This window comes from Lacerta agilis, chromosome 8 (genome assembly GCF_009819535.1).
Source record: "Lacerta agilis isolate rLacAgi1 chromosome 8, rLacAgi1.pri, whole genome shotgun sequence".
Taxonomy (NCBI): domain Eukaryota; kingdom Metazoa; phylum Chordata; class Lepidosauria; order Squamata; family Lacertidae; genus Lacerta; species Lacerta agilis.
The window spans coordinates 13,766,440-13,778,516 of NC_046319.1; the positions used below are offsets into that span (position 1 = coordinate 13,766,440).

Genomic DNA, 12,077 nt, shown 5'->3' on the forward strand with positions numbered 1-12,077 from the left:
ATACATTTAAAGGACATCGCTTCCCCTAAAAGAATCTTGAGAGCTGTAGCTTCCCCCTCATAGATCTTCCCAACACTCTTCGGAAATTATGGCATTCTTCTGTGTTCGGGCAGGGGCCAGGACATGTGCTTTAAATTTGCAATGTGAGCATGACTTGTGCTGAAGAGCCCCGAGGTCCTCAAAAGCTTGCCACAGTTAAGGTATTTTGGTTAGTCCTATTAAAGGTATTGCGAAGCTGTGGGTCACAACGTGCATCCATCTCAAGCTTCCACCAACTTGTACTAAGAAATAATGAGCTGCGGGGCCTTGTCCGGTGATCAGAAATTTCTGCAGAAAAGTTAACACACCAGCAACTAGCATATTGAGTTTCTCATCATGTAACGCTTGATTTGTCTTAAAGCAGGGGTGCAGAGTATTTTCCAGCTTGAGGGCCACGTTGGCTTAGGTAGCACATGATGGAAAGGCCACATACCTAACAGAAGGCAGGGCCAGAGGCAAACACACACACACACACACACAGAGAGAGAGAGAGAGAGAATTCTCATTCACTGGAAGATGGATTGGTTGTGAAATTACTCTGAGGACTGCTGCTCTGTGAGGGGAATACCGGTAGGCGTCTCCTAACAATGCTCAGCACTCTCAATGTCCTGAGAACGCCCAGCCAAGGAGGAAAAATGGCCAGTGGTTTAATACTTTCTTGACCAAAGCAGTTCCTAAAGTGCTGAGAAAATAAACACATACTACTCGTAGCTACGTAGCTGGCATTAACTTTCTCAGACTTGTGCTCTGGCTGAACAGTTGAAGCCACAGTGGGACCAGGCCCCCCTCTCCCAGGATTAAGTAGCTTCATCTGATGGAGTGTGTACAAACACTTCTCCTACACAGAAGTTGCTGCTGTGCTTGCCTTTTCAAGCCCCTCCTGTTCCTAGGAGACAGCAGGGCAGGGGACAGAGGGGGTACAACTGGCCCACCCCTCACCTGAACAGCTTCTTCGTCTGTTTTGACCATGCGCTGCACCCCACCCTCTCCAAACATACACCTGCTTCTGATCACTCAGACTCTTCCCCTTCCTCCTGCCCTGGCTCCTACCTTGTGGGTGGCACAAAACCCCATAAATCACTGGCCCCCTCCAGCCCCCTGCCCCTATCACACACTGGTCAGAGCCCTGCCACTCCCAGACACTTAAGCTGCAGCTCCTAAAAATATTTGGGGGAAGGCCATGGATGTTTAAAGCGGTGCTTTGAATGTATGGTGTGCAGCTGGCATAGGTATACACACCTGCAACTGAGAATTCCACATATATAGTCTTATATCCCCAAAGGGCATTTTTAGAAAAATAGTACAGTACTCTTAACAAAAAGCTGTAGACTCCTAAGTTGTATTGCAAACAGTAATTTTTTTTTTTTTTTAATGAAGTTATGCGGTAAGTGCAGGTTAACAGTTACAACGTTTGTTCCAAAGGATCAGGTTGGAATATTTTTACAAAAAGAGCACCGGGGTGGAGGGAGAAGGTTTGACCTGTAAAGCTGCCTTATTCAGTTAGCACTCCATGTCTGAAGTGCCGCTATGCACGAACACTCCTGTACGTGGTTCTCTGCGCTGTTGTCATTTGGGGGGTATCGCAGGAACCAGCTTCACGCTCGCTTGAAAACCTGCCTGCTTACTTGGTCTTCACACCGGAGTTCCTGCACAAGGAGACATCAGTTAGGAACAAGAGAACATGAAGCTGCTGTACATCAAATCGAACCCACAGGTCCATCTAGTTCAGTATTGCTTACGCTGTCTGGCAGCAGCTCTCCAGGGTTTTAGATAGGAAGTCTCTCCCAGCCCTACCTGGAGATGCTGGGAAATGAACCTGGGATCTTCTGCATGCAACACAGATTTTTAACCAAAATGTAGCAGTAGCCTAGGCTTTACCCATTGGCCAACTCAATCCCACTGAGGCAAAGGGCTCATTAGCTCTCTTCCCAGTGCATATAAATAGCAGAGACCTTGGCTGCCAACTCCCATCCCAAGTGATAAACATGCAAGCTATTGATGCAACAGCTGTTAAAAGCCCCTTGCTGCTCACATTGGGCAGGGGGACAGGGGCAGGGGCGTAGCAAGGGGGGGCGAGGGGGTCGTGCTGCCCCAGGTTCCATAATGGAGGGGGTGACAAATTATCAAGAAAAATTATCTTTTGGGGGGGAAATTTTTTTGAATTGTTTTTGAAATTGTTTTTGATTTTTTTTTTTTTTTAAATGCCTGCTCCGAAGGTCTTATCTTACTATACTAGGGATTATATAGCTATATATGAAATTTCATGCATAACAGTTAATATCTTGACCCTCCTCCACTAAAATAGCTGTTCACTTGGCTGTTTTCCTATGTCGTGAAGGTTGAAATTTCAGTTCAGAGAACACTTACTGTTCCCAACCCTAACCCTGTGGAAAGCCATCTAATTAGACTTTAATTTGATTTTGAGATGTTTTTAGGAGGTGATTTAATTATTGCTTGATTTTATACCAATGTTATGTATCTGATGTTAGCCACCCTGAGCCCGACTTTGGCCGGGGAGGGTGGGATATAAATAAAAGGTTTTATTATTATTACTTGTTATTATTCCTTTGTAAGAAAATATGAAATAACGTAAAACAATTTTTGCAGGGGGGGGGGTTGGAATCAATGGCGGGGGGGGGGTTGACAAGAAATTTTCCGCACCGGGTACCACCTGACCTTCCCATGCCTGGGGGGGGGGTGACAAAATATTTTTTGTCCCCGGGTACCAATTTACCTTGCTACGCCCCTGGTCAGGGGAGAGAAGAGTAGGCCAGAGGACTCACTGGCTATCTCAAGCATGAAACATGGCTGAGGTGAGCTGGTTGGGGGGGGGGCTTCAGACAGGAAGACCTACATCCAAAGCATGCAGAGTCAACATCCCCTGGCTCCAGAGTATCTATCTAGTTGGCTTATCTCCAAAACAACCCTAGCTATACACCCCTGTAACAACTTACCAGGATCAGGTCATCTCCTTCAATCCAGTGGGTCCAGCCTCTGTTGTTCTTCTCTCCAGTCTGGACACAAACAATCTTGTCGCCGTCCCAGTTAACCACACTCTGCAGGGGAGGAGAGGGGTCAAAAATATTCAAGGCACAGTTGATCTCTCAGGGTCAACAAATTATACAAGGGCAACACAGAGACTAAGGAGAAGGAAGATAACAGGCAGGGCCACCCTTCAAACTGTCTGTGAGGCACATAGGGGAGGGCAGTCCCAAGGTTGGTGGGGCAGTGCCCTATCCATTTCAATGAACCCAACTCCACTGTCGTCATGTCAGAAACAGTTTCCATGGGCCCACACATTTTGCTCCCACCCCAACAATGGCTAGCTTGGCCCTGTTATAACGTTTAGATTTATGCCCCACCTTCTAACAGGGCAGCATACAATAAGCCCACGTCAATTAATGCAAGTTAAGGGCTCTTAAAAGTAGCATCCAGATGAACAGAAGAGCAAAAAAGGTTATGGCGTGTACACCTTGATGAAGCACATTCGTTCCCTCAAAGAATTCTGGGCACAATTCCCAGCAACCTTTATCAAACTACAGTGTCCATAATTCTGTGGGGCGAGGAAGAAAGGCTTCACAGGTGCAGTGTGTACATTGCCGCAGTATTGAAAAATAAGAGGATAGTGCTGGAAAATACATGTTGTTTTAATAGAATCATAGAGTTGGAAGGGACCCTGAGGGTTATTTAGTCCAACCCCACTGCAGTGCAGGAATCCTGCCCCTGGGTGGGCTCGAACCACCAACCTTCTGGTTAAGAGCCAGATGCACTGTCCCATTGTACCACCTAGGATGCTCTTGTTTTTTGTTTTGTTTTTAACAATGCTGTCTACCAGCCTGAGCTTATCAGTATAGCAGCCAGAAAGTAAGGCTATGCAGTGTCCTGGCCAATACTTGTGTAATATCACAATGCACTCATACATAAACAAGAATTGGGTACCACAAATTATTGGATCCCGCTCCCCCCCCCCCCCGGACATCCGGTGTGCATACATCGACACCCCTTCCTGGCCGCGGGGAGGGAAGGATGGCAAGTTTCTTTTCAGTTAAAGCTGCCTACTTAGAGAGTAGGCATGAAATGGAAGTCCATAAATCTCACAAAGATGGTGACTTCTGTTTCAGTGTATCTGAAGAAGTGTGCATGCACACGAAAGCTCATACCAGGAACAAACTCAGTTGGTCTCTAAGGTGCTACTGGAAAGAATTTTCGATTTTGTTTTTACTTAGAGAGGCTTTCTCCAGTCCTCAATACCTTGCATTTTCTATTGTCCAAGCCTTTGTTGTCTTCTTCAAACTCCTCTCCAATCCTGAACTCGACTAAATAGCTGCGGAAAGTGCTGGTTGTGCTGATGGAAAAGGAGTCCCCATCTTGTTTGAAGACCTTCTGAGGCTTCAGCATTTTGGCTATCTTGCGAGTGGCAAAATCAATACCTTTGCACAGAGAGAAGTTGCATCCAGGTTATTTAGACAGAACACATTTGATTTTCCGATCACAGGAAACTGTCTTATATCGAGTCAGACCACTGGTCCATCTATCTCAGCACTATCTATGCTGACTGGCAACAGCTCTCCAAGGTATCAGCCAGAGGAAATTCCATGCCATACCAGGAGATGCCAGGGGCTGAACCCAAGACCATCAGCATGCAAAGCAGACATGCTACCACTCAGCCATGCCACAACTGCTACTTCCCACCCAGTGGTATAGTGGTCCAGGGTCATGGGGTCAAAGACCCATTACTATTTCTGTCGCAGGGTCCGTGCCTGCAGCCTTCCAGAGCTGCCCTATCAGCATGACATGGATGCGACTTCATGTTGCAGAAGCCAGGCACTTATTAACACTGAAAACACAAGGTGCTTTCGTTTCAAGAAAATGGTGTGGATATTCTGTTATGTGCAATGGAACTTCAAATAAAGCACAACTTAAAGTCATTGCAAAATAATATAATGGGGCAGTCCAAATCCTTTCCCCATGTACATACACAGAAAATGGTAGATCTATCTGAAAGGCAACACAGTAACATCTGCATTGCTGGTTGGAAGGCATCACTAATATATCTTATAATGCTGTCTAGTCATAAAAGGGGTGTGACTGTGACCATCATGAAGGGATCTTGAACTTCCAGATTTGCCACTACATTCCCACTCTACCCCTCACCTGCCCAAATCTAGATAATACGAGTCCTTGTCAGACCACTGCCCCAGTGCTTTTGCCTTTGAAGATTGGAAGTTGGCAGACTGATAAGAGGTCCCAGTTCCTTAGGATTGATGGAGAGCAATTAGCTTTGTTAAAAAGTGTTTAGGGGGTGGTAAAGGTAAAGGCACCCCTGACCATTAGGTCCAATCGTGGATGACTCTGGGGTTGCGGTGCTCATCTTGCTTTACTGGCAGAGGGAGCTGGCGTACAGCTTCCAGGTCACCAGAGCAGCAAACGGAAACGCTGTTTATCTTATCGTAGCGGTACCTACGGTATTTATCTACTTGCACTTTGACGTGCTTTCGAACTGCTAGGTTGGCAGGAGCTGGGACCGAGCAATGGTAGCTCACCCCTGTCGCAGGGATTTGAACCTCCAACCTTCCGATCGGCAAGCCCTAGGCTCAGTGGTTTAGACCACAGCGCCACCCGCACGGTGGGAGAGAGAATTACATGTTCAGGAAAGTGTGGCAAGTGTGAAATCAATTCCTTAACTTCCTCAGCCCAGTGCTGAAATAAAGTTACTCATTTGAGCCAAAATAAATGGGTCAGAGGTTGTCTGAATTCTTGGGAAACATTATTGCAAACTTTTAGGTTGGCACAGAAGATTGCCATCAGGAAAGTCTGAACCAGGAAGCTATCAAGTAACATGGGCCCATTTACTAGTTTTAGGAACATATGTCTAGCCCATATTCTATTTCTATTTTTAATTTATTAAGTATTTTCTTGGTTTAGAAAAGTACATGTTTCTTTTTTTTCAAGTGGTACAATCTTTTCTACAAATAAGTTACATTTGTTATGAGATTGAGACATTATAAGGTCAGGAAGAAGAGGGGAGAGGAGCAGTGGTGGTGAAATTTCTGTTTTTTTTACAGTATACGTGTGGGATTTTGTGTCAGTGACAACTAGATAGGTTCTCTTTCTAGTCACTTGTTACATTTCCTTGGTAGTGAGAGAGGTTGGGGGCCCAGGGTATGGTTTGTTTTCCTGTGGCTGGCTGCAATGGGGCTTGCTTGCATTTTTGAGGGGGGTGGGCGGAGGGCATGTTGGGTCAAGTCAGCCAGATTGATTCGTATGAAGTTGGTGGGTTCTTGTTGTTGTCTTGTTGGGCTGAGCCATATTGGGGGTGAAGGGGAGCCATATTGGGGGTGAAGGCGTCCTCTTCTATTTTATCCCGTGTCAGTTTCAGTTTATTGGTTAGCTTTTTCTAGTGGCACCCCTGTGGGGCTCAGGAGCCCAGTTATGTCACCCCTTGCCAGCCTGGCTGGCAGCCTCTCATCCTTTTTCGAACACCCTCCCTTGTGGAGTGCTCCTTCAACCTCCTCTCCCCTCTTCTTGGGAGTCCTCTCCAGGCAGCCACTGCAGCCCCCACCCCCCAGTCTCTGAGCCGCCTCAGCTCCTGGCAACCAGCACCCCCTGGCCAGCCCCAAAGGTAACATTTGCCTGTGTTGCTTGTTAGCGAGGGCTGCTGCAACAAACAGTTGTGCAAGCCTTTGGGAGGCAGAGACACAAGGAGGCATCAGAAGAGGGAGGGAAGGAAAGAGGAACAGAGGCAAGGGTTGCCTGCAGCACCTGACTATTTCAAGGCACCCCAGGGTGAAAACCACTGGTTTAGCCACTTGGAATTAGTTCTTTGCCAATGTAGGTGAACTAGTAGCTGCTGCGGGGCCAGTGTGGTATAGCGGTTGCTGTGTTTGATTTGAAATAATAGAGCCCTAGTTCAACTCTCCACTTTGAAGGGGTCTCATTAGCCAGTACTTTCTCACGACCTGACCTAACCTAACCGTACCTTACAAGGTTGTTGAGTGAATAAAGGAAGCCATGTGTCTGCCCTGAGCTCAAGAGCTTGTATACTTCATAAGCACAGGGCTGCAAATATTCCAGACCTGACCCACTTGTGTTGCCGAACAACACTGTTGTTGAGACAACTCACTAAGGAGACTGTAATCCCCATTTTAGCTAGAAAGTGAAGGCTGAGAAGACCAGGTGTGCCCAGAGCTACGCCAAGAAGCAATTTGGATAATATTAACTCCCACATAAGTTCAGCTGATCACCAAGGTGTTGGCCTCTCCCCTATAAAATGCACTTAACTTTATTTGAAACACCAAGTGTTTCCAGCAAATTACATCCTTGCACAGCAACAGAAGGAGACTTTGAACTGGCCCAGCTCTTCCTTAAAAATAAGCTCCTGTACTCACTGAGGTTGGTCTACCTCACAAGGTTGTTACAATGGCAAAGCAGGGGAGGGAGAACAAACTCCAGCTCCTCACCTGAAAAGGGACTTCCATTCAGAAATACATGTAGTTAATCCTCCAAGATACAGAATGCTTGGATTCCTCAATTCAACATGAAGGAAACCAGCAATCCTGTACATACTTACTCAGGATCCAAGCCCCAAATTCAACAGACCTTACTTCTGAGTAAATAACTCAAGGAACTCAAGAGTTGAGAATCAGAAGTGATTAGATACAAACTTTTTAAGTAATAAAAACAATCAAAACACCCATAATATATTGCAGAGTTCAAACAACTACTGTACATATACAGCTTCTGGCTGAGGAAAAGGGGATGGGGACATTCTGCACACAGAGGAACAGTTTCCAACATTAATCAAAGAGGAAGAGAAAAATCAAACTATATTTCAGCTTACCTAAGGCCACCATGTAGCCTTCAAAGTTCTCGCTGCTGACAAGGTTCCAGGTGCCACTGAAATCAACAGGCATGGCTGAAGTAGACAAGCAAACCTAATATGTATAACACCAAAGCTAACTGGACCTCTGCAGACCCACCTCTCTCTCTAGATAGATGTATATATATAGAGAGAGAGATAGAATAGGAGAGGTCTCACAGCTGAAGGTGATGGGAGTGTGAGCCAATCTACTGGAGGGGTGGGCCCAGAATCAGCTGCAGCTGGGACTTTGGAGGGGAAAGTTCAAGCTTTTTGAAATCTTTTGTTCAGAACTAAAAGTGACTGTTCCATGAGTCATGGGGTGGGGAGGAGGCAAGAGGAGAGTTTTAACCTCTTCTTGGTCTTAATGTGGGTCAAATCTGGGTCTCTCTCAAAACTGGTGGCGTGGGAGAACTTCTGAGCAGCCCTGCCAGAGATTAGGCCAAAGGTCCCTCCAAGCCCCAGTGTCTTGCTTCTGACAGTGGGCAGCCAAGGGTGCCTCTGGGAAGCCCATGGAGCTTCCCCACGGTCACTTCCCAGCATTTGGCATTTGGAGGTATACTACTACTGCAAAGGCAGGTTCTATCCCAAATTATACAGAGCTAATACGGGTACAAGAAGGTGCCCAAGACTCAGCTCAAGACTCTTTCCAGGGATGGGGACACCTTGGCCTTCTCAGTGTTTTTGGGACTACAGTTTCCATCACCCCTGGCCATGGGCCTTGCTGGGAGGGGCTGATGGGAGTTGGAATCCCAACATCTGGAAGGTCACAGGCTCTCCAGCCTTAGTCTAAACCAAGATTTCCTTTCTAGCAGTTGCCAGTCAGATGCTTATGGGAGGCCAGAAAAGAGGCCTTTGCTGTTTCCCTTCTCTGCTACAGAACTGTATGCAAAGCAACTTAAAAAAAAAAAAACTCCAGTAAGAGTTGGAAGAGACTCTGAGGATCATCTAGTCCAACCCCGCTGCAATGCAGGAATATGCAGCTGTCCCTTACAAGGATCGAACCTGCAACTCTTGCATTATCGGCACCATGATCTAACCAACGGAGCTATCCATGTACTGATTAATAACAATTAAAGTAATAACAAATAAAGGTAGATTGCCTCACAAGATGGAAGTTCCACATAAAGACTAATAAGATTGTATCCAATCAGGTCCTACCCATGGAAATGAATGGGCCTATGTTAGCCATGGCCATCAATTTCAGTGGGTCTATTCCGAGTAGGGCTAGCATTGGGCAGTTCCATGCATTTTTCTCATCCCTTAAGTTATGGTCTGCTGCCACACCTTGTGGCAGTGAGTTCCACAAGCTGATTGTGCCCCATATGCAGAAGGGCTTACTTATGTCTCATCTGGATCTAAGGCCCATTTAATTGGGAAGAACAGCTGCAACTACTCAGTGGTCCTTGGTCCTCTAGGCAGTGACAGAAGCCCTTCAGCTTGTGCATTGCAACCTGTTTATGTACTATAAACTTGAACATAAGCAGATGCCCCACCTCCAAAGTTGGAGGAAGTATGCCTCTGAATACCACATGTGGAGAGAGTACTGCTGCGCTCAAGTGCTGCTTGCAGGATTCCCAGAGGCACATGGCTGGCCACTGTGAAAGGAGGATGCTGGATAGGCCTTTGGCCTGATCCAGCAACTTGGCTGCTCTTATGTTTAGATAAGGCTAAGCTGATAACAGGATGAATAAATTCTCATGTGCTACCTTTGCTCTGCAATACACTTCAGCCAAAGTTTATATATATCTGTGCGGGGTAGGTGGGGCATAAAACTCCAGTTAATCAGACTATTTTGAGTGGGCAAACACCCTGGTGCCCTTAACAATTTAGCAATCTCTGCAGAAGTAGGTTACGGTCACAGCAGAGACCTCGAACTCTGACCACATTTCTGGTCCTCGCAAGTCTCTCCAAGTTACATGACCATCTGGGACTGCAATACTAGACCTCAGTCGCCTTCCTGTCCTTCGTGCACCATTGTTCTCTAGCTCATGGGATAATAAAAAGGGAACCGTCTTGATTTTTAATCAAAATAGTTTGTGTACTCGCTTGCACATACACCCGTTAGAGGCTGTGGTGCCTCTTGCATGCCTAGATGTGTGTGTGTGTGCGCGTGCGTGCGCGCAGAGTGGTGTGTCAGTGCATATGGGAACTAGCTTCTGGTACAAAGGTAACACTTATATTCAGTTCTCCTAGTAGTATAGCAATAAAACTGCTAGCACATTTGCAAAGCTAAGCAGGGTCTGGTATGGCTTCAAATTGGAAAAAGGGCTGAGTGTTGAGATTCCTGCATTGCAAGGAGGTTGGAGTAAATGACCCTTGGGTCTATGATTCACCCACTTGTGCCTTTGTCTCAATGCACCACTGGAACGTGGCCCTGGGAGGTTGTGAACCTCAGGCTGAAAAATGGTTCTTTGTCTCTTTAATATATGGGGACTTGGGATTTGTTGAAAATTCAAGTGGCAATATCTCTTAGCCATGTGGGAATACGTTTTTGTGGGCTTCCCGCACTTTGCCGCAGCACAAAAACCTTCCGCGCAATGCACGGAAAGCAAAGAGATCCGGCCAAGGTTTGCTGCCTGGATCACTCCGCGCTTACAGTAAAGCACGCCAGGAAGCTTTAAAGTAACGGCCGAAAGCAGTTTCCCGCCCGGAAACACAGCCAAATGCAATGTTGTGATTGGTTCATGTTAATGCTATGACGTTGTTTAGTTTATCAATAAATGGCCCCTGCTCTCTGTAGCGGAGTGTAGAGTGCGCGAGAGAAGCCAAGAGAGAACAACCGTGCGAGACAAGCAAGAGAGAAAGCGAAAGAGAAACTAAGTCGCACAGAGTAGTAGTCGGGAGAGCGCAACTCCACCATTGACTGCAGTCTCTTAGTCTTTTTTATTTCTTCATTTTTATTTGGCCGCCTTCTTATTTTTGGCCACACTTTCTGCTGTTCTTTTCGCTGCCTATCCTTTCCTCTTTGGAACCTTAAAAGCCTTCGTAACGACCTTCGTAACTCCAGAGAAACCTTCAGAACTCCAAACAACTTCTCACGACCTTCAGCTTCATAACCAACGGACCCAATCATAACCAGTGGGAGCAGGCACTCCAGAATTACTGGCTTATCCCAGAAGTTGGTTATCCCCACATAGCCAAACATAACCCATAGTCTTGCTTGGCTGAGCTGATTTGGCGAATTTCTCCGAGAAGGAAAAAAAGCTTTTTCCCTCCTTAGATCCAAGTGTCAAATGCGGCCCTCCAGTCCTGTCTATCTGGCCCTTGGGATTCTTGACAGGCCACAACTCCCTCCAGGCCATGCCTCTCATTGTCCTTCTTTCGCCCCCTCCTCATGCATTTCTGCCTGGCTGAACTATGTCCTTCAGCTCTGATCATGCTCCTGCCTTGCTTTGATGGGAACACGGAGAAGCGAGGGTGTGGGTGGGTGTAGAAACTAGCCCCCTGTACAAAGGTAAAATTTATATTTGTTGCTCTGCTCACCGCTGGTATACGTCCCCTGGAAAGTTGCCCAGAAGGGAATGTGGCTCTCAGGCAGAGAAAGTCCTCCATCCCAGTGCAAAAGCAACACACTCAGCTTGTGAACTGATTTCGTCATACTGATTTTATTGTAATATTCTAAACATGTTGAGGAAGGAAGTTATCAGAATATCACATGTTGATCTCCTGGCTCATTCACAGCGCCTCTCTGGCGTTGCAGAGGTAAAGTGCAGGGGCACACACACACAAACGCTCTCTCACACTACAGCATTATGATTTTTAAGGGTTGGTTGTGCAGCTGTGGGGAGGGCAAAGTGCGATTTTTGCAATGAAAGTTGACCGTAAACAAAAAACTCTTGACCCTGTTCTGTTCCTGTTAATTATTCATTAAAAAAAATTGTAAAGAAGGAAGTTACAAAAATTTGAAAAGGGTATTTGTGTGTGCATGTATGTTATATATATATATATATGATATACAAGAACATTCAGTAACTGAATAAAGACAAATTCTCATCTGTTACACCCATTATGTGAAACAACAATAGCCTTTGTAGGTTTTCTTGTGCGTTGTTCTTTCTCTAGTATGTGATAATTCTCCCCAATCTTACAAAATATAACATATAATAAATGCATTATCACCTTGTGATTGCTTTGTTGAATTGCAATAATTGCAGGTTGCTAATACATTGTCACAGTT

The 12,077-nt window shown here is 46.0% G+C and overlaps 1 protein-coding gene across 1 annotated transcript; it reads right to left on the reverse strand.

Annotated features, from left to right (window-relative positions):
* Positions 1 to 1,537: 1,537 nt before the first annotated feature.
* On the reverse strand, positions 1,538 to 8,032 carry RBP7 (retinol binding protein 7). The gene is made up of 4 exons (XM_033156229.1): positions 7,880 to 8,032; positions 4,291 to 4,469; positions 2,994 to 3,095; positions 1,538 to 1,685 (listed from the first exon to the last, which is right to left on the reverse strand). Exons 1-4 carry the CDS (start codon positions 7,950 to 7,952, stop codon positions 1,635 to 1,637), a joined length of 405 nt encoding a protein of 134 aa, XP_033012120.1. The 5' UTR covers positions 7,953 to 8,032; the 3' UTR covers positions 1,538 to 1,634.
* Positions 8,033 to 12,077: the final 4,045 nt, after the last annotated feature.